This window comes from Xenopus laevis, chromosome 9_10L, assembly GCF_017654675.1.
Source record: "Xenopus laevis strain J_2021 chromosome 9_10L, Xenopus_laevis_v10.1, whole genome shotgun sequence".
Taxonomy (NCBI): domain Eukaryota; kingdom Metazoa; phylum Chordata; class Amphibia; order Anura; family Pipidae; genus Xenopus; species Xenopus laevis.
Window position 1 is genome coordinate 28,333,526 of NC_054387.1, and position 17,350 is coordinate 28,350,875.

At 41.5% G+C, this 17,350-nt stretch overlaps 1 protein-coding gene across 3 annotated transcripts in view; it reads right to left on the reverse strand.

Moving 5' to 3' along the window:
* LOC108700992 (E3 ubiquitin-protein ligase RNF213) overlaps positions 1-17,350 on the reverse strand; it is a 167,727-nt gene that overhangs the window by 120,624 nt on the left and 29,753 nt on the right. For all 3 annotated transcript variants that reach the window (XM_018235090.2, XM_018235088.2, XM_018235089.2), the window contains 2 exons: positions 11,864-12,147; positions 2,669-2,925 (listed from right to left, as the gene is read on the reverse strand). In XM_018235090.2, the coding sequence (XP_018090579.1) occupies positions 2,669-2,925; positions 11,864-12,147 (541 nt within the window). The remainder of the gene's footprint in view (positions 1-2,668; positions 2,926-11,863; positions 12,148-17,350) is intronic.

Here is a 17,350-nt window from a genome sequence, read left to right on the forward strand (position 1 = left end):
CACCCTTTGATAAATAGGCCTTTAAAAATCCCATAGAAATGAATGGAGAGAGGCAGTATTTAACTCTGTGGACTGTGGAGATCTCTAACTTCAATCTTTGATAAATCACCCCCTTAGTCTTAATAAATTATAGCCGAGTGTAGTGCTTGTGCAATTAAATGAAGCTTAGGTCCAAACTTTCCTGGCTCTCTGTGGTAGAAGGAAAGCTTCTTGGTCTAAGCCTTGAAGAGGGGAGAATATTGCTCTGTTTCATTGCCAGGGCCCCCTTCTTTTCTAACGCCAGGTCGGTTTTTATGAGGCGACAGAGCTTTAAAGATAAGGTTGCGAGAAGTCTGTTTACAAATAAAGTGACTTGTGAGAGGTGGTGTGTGGGTGAGCTGCAAAGCTGCAAATACTTTTTTTGCTTAAAATTTGATCTTCTCTGTAAAGATACTTTTTGGGGTTCAATTAGTAAAACAGTATAAATTTGCCCCTGCGACAGTCACACTGATTAATATTTGTAACTCTTCTATGCTGTTTTTCTCAGTAAATATCCCCACTGTGACACATTTGAGAAATTCTGCAGGAAAACCCAAGAGAGTCTTGGGCTTATAGAGAGAAAGCTAATCTTGTGTATAATTAAGCTGTTGCAACCAGATAACCTAAGAATTCCAAGCCTAACCAAGCAACCAAATGGACACTACAATAAATATAGTATATATAAATATAGTATAGTAAAACAGACTGTAATAAAGTCCAGCCATCACTACCAAATGAGCCTTCTTTGTTGACATCTATGCAGTTCTCTAAAGCTGTACACATAGAGTGAATTTTGATGAATTAGCACGGCTGCAGTTCTGTGGGTGCACAGAATGAATGTGAAGTACACAGAATGAATTTGAAACTAACATTAAGGGCTATTCCACACGGGGAGATAGCCACGCGTTTGCGGTCGCGGCGACAAAGCGCCGCGCCAGTCGCCGCGACCGGCGCAGGCGACAGTTTTGTATGGGCGCCTATGTAAAAACGCCTGTGCTAACCACACGAGGCGATGCGCTTTTCAACAGTCGCCTGAAAAAGCCTGGCGAGGCATTTTCAGGCGACTGTTGAAAAGCGCATCGCCTCGTGTGGTTAGCACAGGCGTTTTTACATAGGCGCCCATACAAAACTGCCGCCTGCGCCGGTCGCGGCGACTGGCGCGGCGCTTTGTCGCCGCGACCGCAAACGCGTGGCTATCTCCACGTGTGGACTAGCCCTGACACTGTAGTCTTTTCATTAACTGCTGCAGGGGTCCATGATAATTAGAGCCAGATTTATTAAAACATGAGTTTAGAGCTATTCCCCCGGGATATGTACGGTTTATAGATACTTATAAAACATGGAGCTCAGTAAGACGCAGGTTTAAATTAACACCTTTGTTATTCCATCTATCTAACTTGGTTAGACAATTCTACATTCCAATGGGGAAAAATAATAAGACTTTATCGGAATGGCATAACCAAAATCTGAGAATAGTTAAAGATATTATCAGCAATACAATCACTGTATTAAATAAGGAAAGGCTAATTCAGAAATTCCCATTTGTGACTAATGACTATATGCTGCTGAATCAAATTATCCCCTACGCTACAAAAGTGCTTACGACTTCTTTCGCAGACAGATAAGGATAACCTGTTACATTATGGCCTAGACACAACACAGATAAAACTATGTCGCAAATTTACCGCACAATCAGGACCACATTATCAAACGAAACATCAACAAACACATTTACGCTAGCATGGGCAATTTTTGGCACACCTCCCCCCACAACTAAAACTTACCCGCTCTGAAAAACACTTAGCAGAAAGCTTGATGGCAGCAACCAAGAAAACTCTCCTACATCACTGCTTGTCTTTGTCTGCACCCCCACTATCCTTAATTAAACAAAAATTGCACTATATATTCCACATGGATATGGTAGAATCCACTACAAATAGAGAACAATTTACTGACAAGTTTTTCTCAACATGGATGAGCTACATTGGTTCACTTCCAATACACATCAGACATCTTACAATATATGCATTTAGACACACTGCGTGGTATGATACGGAATTGCTACTAAATAACACTATGGTTCAAGAAACAGAACAATATATCCAAAATTTACAACGATCTCAAGAGGGTCTACGTTCGCCCCCCAGGAGTCATCATATAAACCAATTGCTAAGTACAAGGTGCTACTAATCAATCACTTTCAACTATGCATATGGAAATCAATGATATGCAGAATACTGTTCGACAATTAACAGTTAGATGATGCTTGTATTTTCGCTATTACTACTGTATGTTAAACTATACCGATAATGGATCTTATCTATTTTCCTGACAGGTATTTCCAAACTTCTTTGTTTGTTTTTTTTATTCTATTTTATTTGTTATGAAAAACTAAATAAAAACATATTTAAAAAAAAAAAAAACATTCCAATGGGATTTTTAGAATCCTGTTTATGAATGGGTGAAAGTTAGAACTCACCATTTGAAAAATACACTTCCAAAAATCCCATAGGAATGAATAGAACGTGGGTACTTTTTATTTATTAAAATCAAAACTCACATTTTGATAAATCTGCCCCTAAGTGTCAAAAACACACAATACATTTTTCTAAGCAGGGTAACACAAAATTACAATTGTAGTATCACATACCCTCGAATTCCAGAGAAAATCTTCTTGGCGTTCTGCAATTCATTAACTAATTCTTGCTTGGACTTTTCCTCTAAGCACAAAACAGTGCATATCTGTTCAAGATCATCCTTGCTGGTAGGAAGCTTGTGATGTTCAGCCACCTTGAGACAGATCAATCCTGAAACCAGTCTGTTCTTTATAATGGCTTTTTCAAGTGATCGCTTCTTTAGGAATGGTTGACATATGTCACGAAGTTTGTCCAAGATTAAATCATCTACCTAAAATGGAAAAATAACAATAGGAAACAGATTTAAGCTGGCCATAGATGTAAAGATTTTTAAAAGATCATATCGTCATCATGAGACCACGATTATCTCGAAACGACCGTACGAATTGTCCATCAACTTAAAAGATCATTTGCCAGGAAAACAAAGGGTAGCTGCCTGCTTGTCCTTGCAAACATAGATAGATTGCACTGGAACCGATAAAAGATTTTTTAACCAGGCCGATTAATTTTCTGACAGAGGTCGGCCGAAAAATTGTAATATGTACGTAATATGAACGATCGTTCTAATCCCACTAACCGCACGATAATTTAGAAGGATTGGTCGGACTTCGCTAAAATCGGTCATTCGCAAAAGAAAAATCTTTGCGTCTATGGGGGGGGGGGAGAATGTGACAAATTGTGCACAACTTTTCATTCGCAATTGCATTCTTTCTTCCTCTAAGAAAAAGCTTGGACAGAATAGCAGAATCGTCACGGTTACGTTTTGACAGAAGAAAAGTCATACATATATGGAAATTACACTATTCATTTACAAAAAAGCTGAAAATCCTTAATGTTTCATAAAATTGGGAAAAAATAAATAAAATAAAGTTAGATTTTTCTTCTTTGCAGGTTTTTAAAAAAAATCCTTACAGATGTTTGTGTTTGCGTATTAATATTACGTTTTTCTTGTCTTGAACTTTGATGAATTTTCCCCAAAGTATTTTTTAGTAAGCAGCTTGTAGCTCCTATAAAGGGGTCCTCTACCCTACACAATTTTGCATAATTTTGCATATTGCATAATGAAAAAAAATATATTTCTGAGTAACTGCCTACTTATCCACCTTTAATTGGTACTGAAAGCAGTATCTGGTTTTTTGCATTCTCGACACTAATGGCTCTGATTCCTAAAACAATGTAGCAAAAGTCAGCTGATTAAGTATCTGACCAAAGTAGAATTTCCCGAAAAGCCATATGCTATTTGCCAAAAAAGTCCAAAAGTCTGATTTTTAGACTAAATCCAGCACAGACCACAGAAACTAGGATAGGATCCTCTCCCAACTAACTTATATACAACCTTGGCTGGTCAGAGATGCCAGTTTTTCGGATTCAGACTTTTTGCAGCCTCAAACGAGTTTTTGGCATTCCGACTATGATAATTAACCCCCTAAATGTCCAAATGCGTTTGACTTAATTCTACAAGATATTGTATATCATGACCTGGATAAATAGAATCTTCATAGACATACTGTGTGAGCTTCATCAGGATTTTGTGGAGCATGGGTAGAATTGGAAATATATATACCAAGAGGAAGTCCCATAGGATGGTCATGGTGTCCTCTGCTGTGGCTCAGGGGTCATCATGCCCAGTGCAGTATGATGGGTACGATCAGGTGTATCTGTGTATCTGCAGGTTATTTAAAAATATCTCCATATTCAGTTTCTATTCTCCCGAAACGAATGTTTTGTGGCTGAGAAAGTCCGCCTTCAATTTTCTTCACCCGTTATGTAGACAGCTGAATTCTGGGGATCTATCCATTGTGCCCAAGATAGGATCTTTGATGCTTCCTCACAGGCTGCCTATCTGTGTGTGCCCCCTTGATAACTGAGGTGACTGTCATTGCATTGTCTGTTTGTATTTTTACAAGGGGATGCTGGAGGAGATCTGTCAAGTTATGTAATGCATGTCTGATGGTCCAAAGTTTACACTGATCCAGAGTTTGGCTTCTGCTGCAGACCATTTGCCTTGGATGGCTCTGTCTAGGAAGTCCACGCCCCAGCCAAATACAGAGACTGAGCAGGGATGTCATCTAAAAAAGGTGTATAAAAACCCCAAGAGTGCATGTAGTAGTGATGTGCGGGTCGAGAAATCCTTAGCCCGCACTCAACCCTAACCTGCTGGTCCTCCACCCGCACCCAACCTAAGTGTTTAAAAGTAATACAATGCAGTGTTGCCCTGCACTGGTAAAACTGATGTGTTTGCTTCAGAAACACTACTTTTGTTTATATAAATAAGCTGCTGTGTAGCAATGAGAGCAGCCATGCAAAGGAGAAACAACTCCTACACAGCAGAGAGCAGCTCTGTAGAACATTTAACCTATGCCATATAGCCTTTTTTCAATTTCCACCATTGCTACACAGCAGCTTGTTTATTTGAACTAACAGATCAGTTTTACCAGTGCAGGGAAACAGTACATGATATTTTCATTACTTTAAAGGATTTGTTCAGTAAAAAAATAAAAACTGGGTAAATAGCCTGTCCAAAATAAAAAAAATGTTTCTAATATATAAAGGCTGGAGTGACTGCATTTCTAAGATAATAGCCAGAACACTGCTTCCTGCTTTGTAGATCTCTTGGTTTCCACTGATTGGTTACCAGGCAGCAACCAATCAGTAACTTGAGGGGGGGGCACGGGTCACAATTGTTTGCTTTTGAATCTGAGCTGCATGCTAAGGATAAATTGCGAACTCACTGAATAGTTATGTCCCATGTAACGTCGCTGACTAACTCAGAGTTAGAGAGCTGAAAAGCAGGAAGTACTGTTCTGTTCGACATCCAGTCACTCCAGCCTTTATATATTACAGTGTTCTGACTATATTAGAAACATTTTTTATTTTGGACAGGCTATTTTTTCATTCTATTTCATTTTCACACTGAACTGTTCCTTTAAAACACTTTCATTTGTTGGTATTATTGTTCCTTTAAGTATACCCAGCTGGTTAGATCGAGTCTTAGGGATTGGTATATGTGTAATCTTCCTTTTTATTGAAACAATTATTAATGAACTAGATAAAGAATACTTTCTCATATCTGTATACCCTACATACACGGTATTGTCTACTACATACACATTTAGAATCACATGATTTATAGAAGCAGTATGACATGCTTTGTTAATGCAACTAGTAAAAATATATTTTTAAAAAACCCAGTTCACAAAAAATATATTGTACATAATATACTGGGCATACTGAGATAAATTTAAACTTGGCTTTTAATTATAAAATAAACTTACAATAATAATAATAATACATACATACACACACACAACTTTATGTGGTGGGAAAAGGAGATTGTGAACCCAGTTCACAAAAAATATATTGTACATAATATACTCGGCATAATGAGATAAATTTAAACTTGGCTTTTAATTATAAAATGACAAAATAATAATAATACATACACATACAACTTTATGTGGTGGGAAAAGGAGATTGTGTGTACTCACTGTTAAATCTTTCTCTTCAGTCGCTTGGGGGACACAGGAACAGTGGAACAGTGGGGTATAGCTGGTACCACTAGAAGGCACTAGAACTAGCTCCTCCCCTTCCAGCTATATCCCCAGCAGGCGGAGCACAGTTCAGTTTCTACTAAAGTCATCATAATGTAATCAAAATCTGTAACTTTTAACCTTAATTTTAGAGGCAGAAGATATATTGAACAGACCACGTCTGACTGGTAGCGAGAACTCTATCCATGGAGGGAAGTCCTGTGTCCTCCAGGAGACTGAAGAGAAAGAGATTTAAGGGTGAGTACACAAAATCTCCTTTTCTCCATTGTCGTCTTGGGGGACACAGAAACAGTAGGGACGTACCAAAGCTGTCCCCTTAAGATAGGGTGGGAAGGATAGGCTTACGTGGAAATAGCTACCGCAGCCTGAAGTACCTTCCTCCCAAAGTGTGTGTCAGAGGCCGCAAAGGTGTCAAAATGGTAGAATTTTGTGAACAAGTGGATAGATATCCACGTTGCTGCCTTGCACAGCTGTTCAGCTGAGGCTTGGTTTTGGAAAGCTCAGGAAGTGCTCATCCCTCTGGTAGAGTGTGTCTTGAGTCCCTGAGGTGGTTGTCCCTGTGCTGTGTAGGCTCGTTGTATGGCCTGTTTGATCCAGCGTGAGATGGTAGCCTTAGAAGCTTGTGTGCCACGTTGTGGCCCTGATGGCAAAACGACAAGGCATCTGCTTTTCGTATGTTGTGTACCCTGTGATGATAGAGCTTGAGGGCCCAGACTGGATCCAGGGAGTCAAGAGCCGCCTACTTGGGATTGGAAGGTGAAGGATAAAAGGTTGGAATGGTAAGTTCCTGGTTCAAGTGGAAAGAAGAGACCACCTTCAGAAGGAAGGAGGGTACCGTGCGAAGTACCGCCCTATTGTGGTGGAAGACCAGTAAGGGAGTTCTGCACTCTCCTTGCTGAAGCAATAGCCAGTTGGAACGTGGTCTTCCAGGTGAGCCATTGTAGGGATACCGAGGCTAATGGCTTGAACGGTGGCCCCTGCAGAGTCCGCAGAACCAGGGAAAGATCCCATGTAGGTGCTCAAATCGGAGGGGCCAAATGTGTTACTCCTTGCAGGAAAGTCTTGACGTCAGGTAGGAGGGTCAATCGTTTTTGGAATAGCACGGACAGTGCTGATATTTGTGATTAAGCAATCCTAGTGATAGACCCAAGGATAGTCGGTTCTGCAGGAATCCTAGTAGACTGGAAATGGAGAAGTGTGTGAAGTCCCGGTTGTTCTGGTAAGTTCTGGTAAGTTTTCCAAACCCTGTGGTAAGTCTTGGCAGACACAGGCTTCCTGGCTGCTCGCTTTGTTCTCACTACTGCGTCAGAAAACCCCTTGTTTCTCAGATTCTGGGTCTCAAGAGCCATGCCGTCAAGTTGAGGCTTGCTGGCTTTAGGGGGAAGAATGGGACCCTGCGAGAGGAGGTCTGGTAGAAGAGGAAGAGTCCAGGGTTCGTCTATGGAAAGGTTGAGCAGGTCCGAGAACCACGTTCTTCGTGGCCATCTGGGAGCAATGAGGATGTCGTCTGTTCCCACTGTAGTTTCCTGATCATTATCGGTATAGGTGGGACTGGAGGAAAGGAGTAGGCCAAAGTAAAGTTCCACTCCGGTGTTAGGGCATCCACCCGGTATGTATCTGGCGAGGAAGTTGGGTACTTTTTGGTTCTGTCGGGTGGACATCAGATCCACCTCCGGCATTCCCATATTTCTATTATCTCGTTGAAGATTTTCTCTTTTAGTGACCATTCTCCTTAATACAGGGACTGTCTGCTTAGGAAGTCTGCTTCCCAGTTTTGGACTCCTGGTATGTAGATGGCCGACAGTAGTGTCGGATTGATTTCTGCCCAGTGAAAAATGAGCTTGACCTCGTTTAGTGCTGCTCTGCTCCTTGTTCCGCCCTGGTGGTTTATGTAGGCGACTGCCGTGGAATTGTCCGATTGGACCTTTACGGCTTGACCTAACAGTTCCCGCTGCCAAGAACTAGTCCTAGGCGTATTGCCCAAATCTCGAATAGGTTAATCGATAGTCTGCATTCTTCCCTTGACCGTAGGCCCTGGGCTGCGCTACCCTCCAGTTACCACTCCCCAGTCGAATAAGCTTGCGTCCGTTGTCAGGACACGCCACCGAGGGGTTCAGAGCAGTCTGCCCTTGTTGAGGTTGCTGATCTTCAGCCACCATAGCAGGGATGTTCGGGTGCTGCTGGAAATGCGGATCATCTGACAAGAGCCGCTTCTTTTTTCAAGATGATAGGATGTTCCACTGTAGTTCCCGGAGGTGGAACTGGACTTCCATTGTCGATATCATGACTCCTAGAACCTTCATGCGGAATCTAACTGTGTGTGTGCTGGTTTTGCTAAAAAAATTCCTGACCAGTGATTGTGGGTGGAGGATCTTCTTGTGAGGGAGGGATACCTTCTGTGTCAGTCTATTGAATTTCATCCCTAGGAAGATTGTTGACTGACGACTGGGATCCAGGGAGGATTTGTTCCTGTTGATGCACCATCCCAGGTATATAATATGTGAGACCAGCGCCTATGGCAACAGAAGTCAGAAACTAATATAGTGCAGTATGTTTAATAAATGAAGTAACAACCGGTGTTCATTAGCAATTATCTTAAGGGTGCCTATTATCCACTGTTTCCCTCTTCAGCAGAATTTATACTAATATTAGCAACTACTGGTAGTGAAATTTCTAGATCTAAGTTCACAAAAACCGCAGTGAGCATTCACCAATGGCTGAATTTTCTACTCACAAACCAAAAGATCTGGTAGCATATAAAGTGTGGGCTCCCATTCAGATTTCAGCTGCACACGTGTCTCCTGACTCCAAGACAGGGAGAGAAAACGAAAAATAGTGTAATTCTATTTTATTTAAAATAATAAATTAAAATCAATTGCACTCACGTTTTCAATATAAAAACAATAGCATATAGTCCATATAGGGTGCTGTGTTTTCCCTGGAATGGCTCTGCCGGCTTTCTTTGCTGTTCACTCCGTGGTATTTCCTGCAACCCTTGGAAGAAGTGTCCTTCTCACCTAACGCGTTTCACCGATCGTGTCGGCTTCATCAGAGGCATTAAAAATGAATTGTCTGTACTGTCTTTTAAATCCGAGTTCCTCCTGGTCGCGATGTCGATCACTTCTGGTTCCGGTTTTGCGTTCCACCCTGGCTCTCCTTTACATCACTTCCACAGTTTGCACAGTGTACGGTGGATGTGGGTTGTTATGGTAACGCGGTCAGTTTGTATCTATTTGTTCTCTTAAAATATACAGTTGGGGCATGAATTATTCAAGTGTTTTTATCCTTATTAGCAGTCACTCCTGATTCTCAAGTATATAGGCACAACCTTATCCCATTTGCAGAGAATATTCTCTTTGATGCTGGGAGTTAAAGTTCAACTATTAACAAATATCATCAATTTCAAATCCATTTTTCTAGGTCTTAAGTTCAATAAATATTTTAAACATTTAAAAAAGTGTAACTTATTTTTATGTATATTTCTAAGTGATTGCCTTCTATGTTCAATGATTTTAGTGAAGTGAGGTCCTGTAGAGTCGTCACTGTAAATTGAAGGGCTTGTTGTGTTTCCGTGACTGATGGAGCCTTGACTAAAAGAACATCAAGGTATGGGGTGATGGAAATGCCCCTCTTGTGGATAACCTCTGTGGCCGTCGTTATTATCTTTGTAAAGACCCGGAGGGGCAATGTCAGTCCGAACAGGAGTGCCGTGAATTGGTAGTGACCATGAGTCTGACCATGATTGTACGGCTCTGCTAACCCATGCCGTGGCAAGAGCTGGGTCGAAGGGATGTGCCTGAAGCTGATAACACAGAGTGCAGCAGGCCTTCCAGTTTTTTTATCCATTGCATCCTTGAAGGACAAGGCATCAGGCACTGGTAATGAGGTATTCTTGGAGACCCGGGATACCAGAGCGTCCACTAAAGGTGATGTGGTCCATCTTTCCGCGGACTTTGTGTTAACGGGATAGTTCTTTAGGAACCTCCTATTAGCTTCTGGCTTATCCCACTCTTGTTGGATTATCTGATCTAGTTGAGAGTGAGGGGGAAGGACAGGGGACACTTTACTGTGTCTCTTGAAGAGAGAGTTAGATGGTCCCAAGAAGTTTTGGTTCTTGGAGGTGAAGTGTGTTTAGCATTGACAGAATTATGGAGTCTGAAGCCTCCGAAGAATGTGTGGGAGACTCGTCATGCTCCTGGTTATTCTGGGAATGTTTACCCTCTGAGAGAGCTGGGTCTGGAGGAGGGGGTAACTGGTTATGGTCTTCACCATCTCTCTCATTCTTTGAAGAGAGTGGAGCTCTCCTTTTTTCCCATGGAGCTTGTCCAAGGATTGGGCCAATCTTGGAATCCCTGTTGCCAGCTGAGATGCCCATTGTGGAATACTCAAGAGTGTCTTGAGGAGAGGAATCTATGGGGGGGAACCCCTGTGTTCCCTAGAGAAGCCTGTTTTCCGTGAGGGTGAGCAGTCCATGGGGGATCTGAACCACTAGCCGTAGAATTACAATTTGAGCATAAGGGCTCCTTATGGCCTAAATTCAAACGTTTGCGACATTTAGAACACGCTAAATATTTTATTGATACGGTTCGTCTGTAAAACAGAGCATCACTAGACCCTTAGACATGGTAAACCAATACCTGAAGCCAAAGGCTTGAAGCAGATTCTCTCCAGGGTGAATAGGCTGCTCTGCGTTTCGCCTGCAGTGGAGGGTGAGAGGAGACAGGGAGCAGGAGAAGCAATGAAGACTTTTTAGAGTAGTCCCGCTGAAAAAGTGGCAGCCACTACCCCACTGTAAGTGCAGATTCTCCCTCGATTCATCACGGAGCTTTTGGCGCCAACTAGAGTCTGCAATGTAAAGCAGGATGTGCGCTAACCCAGAAGTGAAGCGCTTGCTGTTGCACGCATATGTAGAAGCACGCAAAGGAAAAACTGATAGGTATCAGTGCTCCGCTATTCAGTGCATTTTTCTGGCGCCGATACTGCGTGTAGAAAACGGTGCACCCTATTGCTCCCCACCAGTCCCCTTCTCATGTGTGCCCCCTAGTTACTTAAAGGAGAAACAAACCCTTTACAAAATGGATGGTTAGTGGCAGGTGCTCACTCGTATTAGCTCAGAGACAGTCCCACGCTGGGAGGTGACGTACAGAGACCAGCTACTCAGTGTAGAGGTCCTGGGTCTCTCCAATATACTGTTGAAGATGAGTGCAAAAAATAATCACGTCCTACCTCCTGAGGACACAACAAAAAAAACCTGAACTGGGCTCCACCTGCTGGGGGGTATAGCTGGCAGCTAGTTCTGTTTTAACTTTGTTGTGTCCTGCCTCCTAGTGCCCCACTGTTCCTGTGTCCCCCAAGACGACAATGGAGAAATTTTTATAGTTAGTAAAGGGTTACAGAGTTTTACATCTGTGGCCACATTAAAATTATTCATAGAAAATTCACTTATACCCCAGGAATACTAATTGCCATTCTGTCTCCGTGCCTACAAATCAATAATACCTTGGAATAGAAGCACAGAACCCTGAATGTTAGAGGTCCTTAGAGATAGGGTAGGTGCTCTTGTGTAGAGGTACTATTGGTTTGTAGATACAGAGACATCATTTTTGATATCTAGTCGTGTTAAAACTGAAAACAAAACATTTTATAACGCAGAAATACCTGAGGTTTTCCAAAGTCGAGAGAGGTCCAGTTCTTCTTTATGTTTTCATATACCAGACATTCTTTATAAACAAAGTAAAACTGCTCCAACTGGATACAAAAGTTCATCAAGTTCATGTCATCACAAGAGGTGAGAATACTGAAAATGCTTTCAAGCATCACTTTTCCTGCTATCACTTTTCCTTTGACAATGTCATCCTCTTTACTTTTAAAAAAATTTGTGAATTGTTTAATTATGCTTTTAATTGGCTTCATGCACACAATATCATCATACTGATGCCATTCTGAAAAAAGAAGAATTAAAAGGTTTTAATTATTAATTATTTTGGACACATCAAGGTGTGTAACAAGTTAAAAAGTTGCTTGTGAAATGTAGTCATTTTTTACTTGAAGAAGTCTGACTCCCTTGACCTAGAGCTCCATACTCATATATAGCTCAAGGAACCCTACTAGCAGAACATAGAAAAAGGGCTATTTAACCAGGCTGTAAGTTGATAAAAACTTGTTAAAGACTGTGTGTTATCTGGCAACTGGAGTTTGCCAAATCCAGCAGAATGCTAACTGCTAAAAAGTCAATATACACTTATATTCAAAATTAACCAAATAATATTTTTGCCTACTGTTTTGCTTAATTATGCTTCATTATAGAATACTAATAAATTATTCGAAACAAAGTAGTTAAAAGGGTGGTTCACTATTAAGTTAACTTTTAGTATGTTATAGAATGGCTAATTCTAAGCAACTTTTTAATTGGTCTTCAATTTTTTTTTAATAGTTTTTGAGTTATTCTTTTTCTGACTTTAATCTTTCAAATGGGGGTCACTGACCCCATCTAAAAAATATTCTTGTTATTTTTGATTACTCTTCTTTCTATGCATGCTCTCTCCTATTCACATTCTAATCTTTTATTCAAATTAATGCATTGTTGTTAGGGTAATTATGACCATGAAACTGCAGAGCTGCTGAATAAAAAGATATATAACAAGAAAAAAAATGTATATTAAAAAATGAAGACCAATTGCAAATTGTCTCAAACGATTACTCTCTTCATCATACTAATGGGCAGATTTATCAAAGATTGAATTGTGAATTTTATGTGAGTTTTTTTTTTACTCTAATAAATTTGCATATACTCACAACTGAAATGGGAGGTTATTTAAGAAAATATGTGAACGTTTAAAATTCAATCTTAGAGTCCCAAAAATCTGAATAGATTTCAAATCGAGTTTTCAAAGGCACTTAACATATTAAAATCGTTCAACGGACTTCTGCCATTGACCTGTAAATGAGGTCCGCAGATTTTAGGTGGCAAATATTTGAATTAGAATGTAGAGGTGTGATAAATCTCACATTCAAATTTACATTCAAATTGGGGGATTAAAATTCAAATGTGTGAATTTTGACAGCAAAAAAAAAATATCAAAAATTTGAATTTACTATTCGACAGTAAAGATGCACTGAATCCTCTATTTTGGCCAAATCCTGAATCTTTCATGAAGGATTTGGGAAAATCCGGAACTGAATACAAAAATGTATTGGCTACAGAACCTTATGTAAGGTATATAGTACAATTTATAGCATGACAGAGTCCTCTAGTGACCAAAAAGAGGTAAACACTAAAATTTCTCTATACTCATGCTATTTAAAAAAAAAAAATATTTATTATGACATATTAAAAAAACTTCAATAACCCCACATGGAGCCCCGTCATCCAATTACGTAAAGGATGACTGGGATTGTATTTGTTATAAAAAAAATACAATTTTTTAAATAGCATTAGATAAAGAAATTTCTTAGAATAAATCTTGAACTGAATATAAACAGAAGGGTTAAAATGGATAGATTTCATACTCAAAGAGTTCTTCCTTTCCTAGACTAATTCCATCAGTACTAGGATAGTCCCTCCCCCTATTCTCGTCAGAAAGACCATCCCCAAATCTTTAAGACCAACCCCAACCTCCCGTCTTCTTCTAAAGACAACTCAAAAAGGTAGGGGTCATCAATGGCGTAACTAGTTGTTACTGGGCCCCATAGCAAATTCAATTTAGGGCCCCAAAATATTTCTAAGTTGGCCTATTTTACCAAGATATATTAAAATTGCTAATTAATTAGGGTCTCATTGGGCCCCCTACACTCCTGGGCCCCCCTGCAACCGCAGGGTCTGCTTCCTCTATAGTTACGCCCCTGGGGGTCATACTAACATGGAGTTTATCTAGGAAAGGAAGTCCATGGTACGTATTAAATAATTTTTCCTTTCCCTATATGAACTACAAGCCAGTACTTTTCGTGACATAGCAAATTACCCTTTCCCCAATTGAATCTAATAGGCTCTAACAGGAACCTGTAAAAAGGAATGCCATAACATTAAAGACAGAGCTCACAATCATGCAACTTCGATAAGTGAACATAATAAAGACTCCAGTTAAATGCCCCAGAAATAAGGAAAACTACAAGTAGTAAGTCTACAAAGATCACAAATAATCCTGCAGTATAGAGTCTATACAACAGAATTAGAAAGGTGCCACAATGAGGAAAACATAGGACTACATAATCTCAAAATTGACACACTAGAAGTGAGTTCAATAAACACAACAGCTTGACACTCCCAGAAGCGAGAGATACACATGGCAACATCAGTGTGAAATACTCCCTTACATACCAGGAAGCATCCACAGTCTGACCACAGACTCTCAATTGGATTGAGTTCTGGACTTTGACTAGGCAATTCAAGCACATTTAAATGTTTCCCCTTAAACCACTTGAGTGTTGCAGTTTAGCAGTATGCTTCGGGTCATTATCCTGCTGGAAGGTGAACCTCCGTCCCAGACTCAAATCACAAACAGGCCGACACAGGTTTTGCTCAAGAATATCCCTGTATTCAGCACCATCCATCTTTCCCTCGACTCCCAGTTTCCCAGTCCCTGCTGCTGAAAAACATCCCCACAGCATGATGCTGCCACTACCATGTTTCACTGTGGCGATGGTGTTCTTTGGGTGATGTGATGTGTTGGGTTTACGCCAGACATAGCATTTTCCTTGGTGGCCGAAAAGTAAAATTTTAGTCTCATCTGACCAGAGCACCTTCCTCCATACTTTGGGGAGTCATCCACATGCCTTTTGGCAAACTCAAAACACGCCTTCTTATTTTCAACTTTAAAGGAATAGTTCAGTGTGAAAATAAAAACTGGGTAAATAGATAGGCTGTGCAAAATAAAAAATGTTTCTAATATAGTTAGTTAGCCAAATATGTAATATATAAAGGCTGGAGTGAACAGATGTCTAATAAAACAGCCAGAATCCAACTTTTCAGCTCTATAACTCTGAGTTAGTCAGCAACTTGAAGGGGGGCCACATGGTACATTTCTGTTCAGCGAGTTTGCAATTGATCCTCAGCATTCAGCTCAGATTCAAAAGCAACAGATATGACCCATGTGGCCCCCCCTCAAGTCTCTGATTGGTTACTGCCTGGTTGCCAGGGTAACCAGTCAGTGTAAATCAAGAAAGCTGAAAAGCAGGAAGTAGTGTTCTGACTGACTTGTTATGCATCAAATGACTCCAGCCTTTATACATTGCATTTTTGGCTAACTAACTATATTAGAAACATTTTTTATTTTGCACAGCCTATCTATTTACCCAGTTTTTATTTTTACACTGAACAATTCCTTTAAGTAATGTTTTTTTTCTGGCCACTCTTCTATTAAGCCAAGCTCTATAGAGTGTATGGCTTATTGCGGTCCTATGGACAGATACTCCAGTCTCTGCTGTGGAACTCTGCAACTCCTTCAGGGTCACCTTTGATATTGGTATCTGTGCTGCCTCTCTGATTAATGCTCTCCTTGCCCGATCTGTGAGTTTTGGTGGGCGGCCCTCTCTTGGCAGGTTTGTTGTGGTACGATTGTTGTGGTACCATGTCAGAAAAGGTGTGTTTACACTGACAGATCATGTGGCACTTAGATGGATTTCATTTCACTAATTATGTGACTTTTGAAGGTAATTGGTTGCACCAGGATTTTTTAGGGGTTTCATGTCAAAGGAGGTGAATACATATGCACATGCCAATTTTAATTTTAATTATTTTTTATATGAGGGGCGTGGCCGGCAAGCAATGTGAGCGGACGTGTGGTAGCTGAGCTCCGTCTGAAACCCACGCTAATCCGGTAAAAATCCTGACTGAACAGGGGAAAACCCCCTACAATTGAGTCTGCCGACTACTGACCGCCTGTCGATGGGCAAAAAGAAGCACAACGTGGCAGAGGCTTCTGATATCCGAGCTCATCTGAGGAACGCGGGGAGGCCTAACAAAATGCCCGACACACGTAGGCCGGAAGCGCCCAAGGAACAGCGCAGCAGAGCAGTTACTCCGCCTGAGCCGCTGCAACCCGCAACTGTGAGTACACCGGCTGCTTCTCCCGCGCTCTCTGATCCTGTACTCTCCCCTTCCCTGCCAACTTTAGCCCTCCGCAGCGATTCTCCACCTTCCAAACATGATGAACCCACCTTAACGGAGGTCGTAGCGGTCCTTCAGAATACCATCCAAACGTGTCATGCGGCTATCGTGGCCAAGGTGGAAGAATTGCGAATAGATTTTGCTATCCTGCGACAAGACTTGCAGAAGGTGCGGGACCGCACGACGGAGGTGGAGAGGAGGGTGGGGGAGTTGGAGGACCTCTGCCAGCCGTTACCGGATCGGTTGACTCAAATACAAAGCCGACTAGAGATGGCAGAGGCGAAGTCGGATGATCTCGAAAATCGCATACGTCGCAATAATGTGAGGATAATTGGGTTCCCTGAACGAGCTGAAGGCCCAGACACCACTAAATTTCTGGAACACTGGCTTGCAACTACGTGTGGGGCTGAGGCCTTCTCCACTATGTTTGTCATTGAGCGCGCCCACCGCATTCCAGCTAGGCCTCCACCGCCTGGAGCGCCCTCAAGACCCATTATTGCCCGCTTTCTCAATTTTAGAGACAGGGATGCGGCTCTGGCGGCTGCTCGACGTTTGGGTGAATTGAAATTTGAAAATTCGACAATTTCGCTTTATCCGGACTTTTCCAAAGACCTCAGGAAACAGAGGCAGCAATTCACCACTGTTAAAAAACGTCTCCGCGATGTTGGATTACAATATTCCATGCTATACCCCGCCAAGCTTCGGGTGTCGGCGGATGGGAAGGTGCAATTTTTTACATCACCTTCGGAGGTATCGCAATGGCTGCACCGCAGCCCTGCGTGAAATGTTTCTACACCTGCTCTGTTGTTTTTTGAGCACATGGATGGGCCTCATATGGCTTGGCTTGTTGCCTCCGTGATATATTGATCGCCTGCCCTATCGGGTGCTTTATCTGGCAGATTTCTCTCCACACCGAGTCTGCATATGTGATTATACCCTGGCTCAGTTTACTACCTCTCCTGCTAGTGGGACCATGGAGCCAGCAAATAAGCTGATCTTAGTAGAACGTTATCTACTCACTATTTTGACGCCTACAGTTT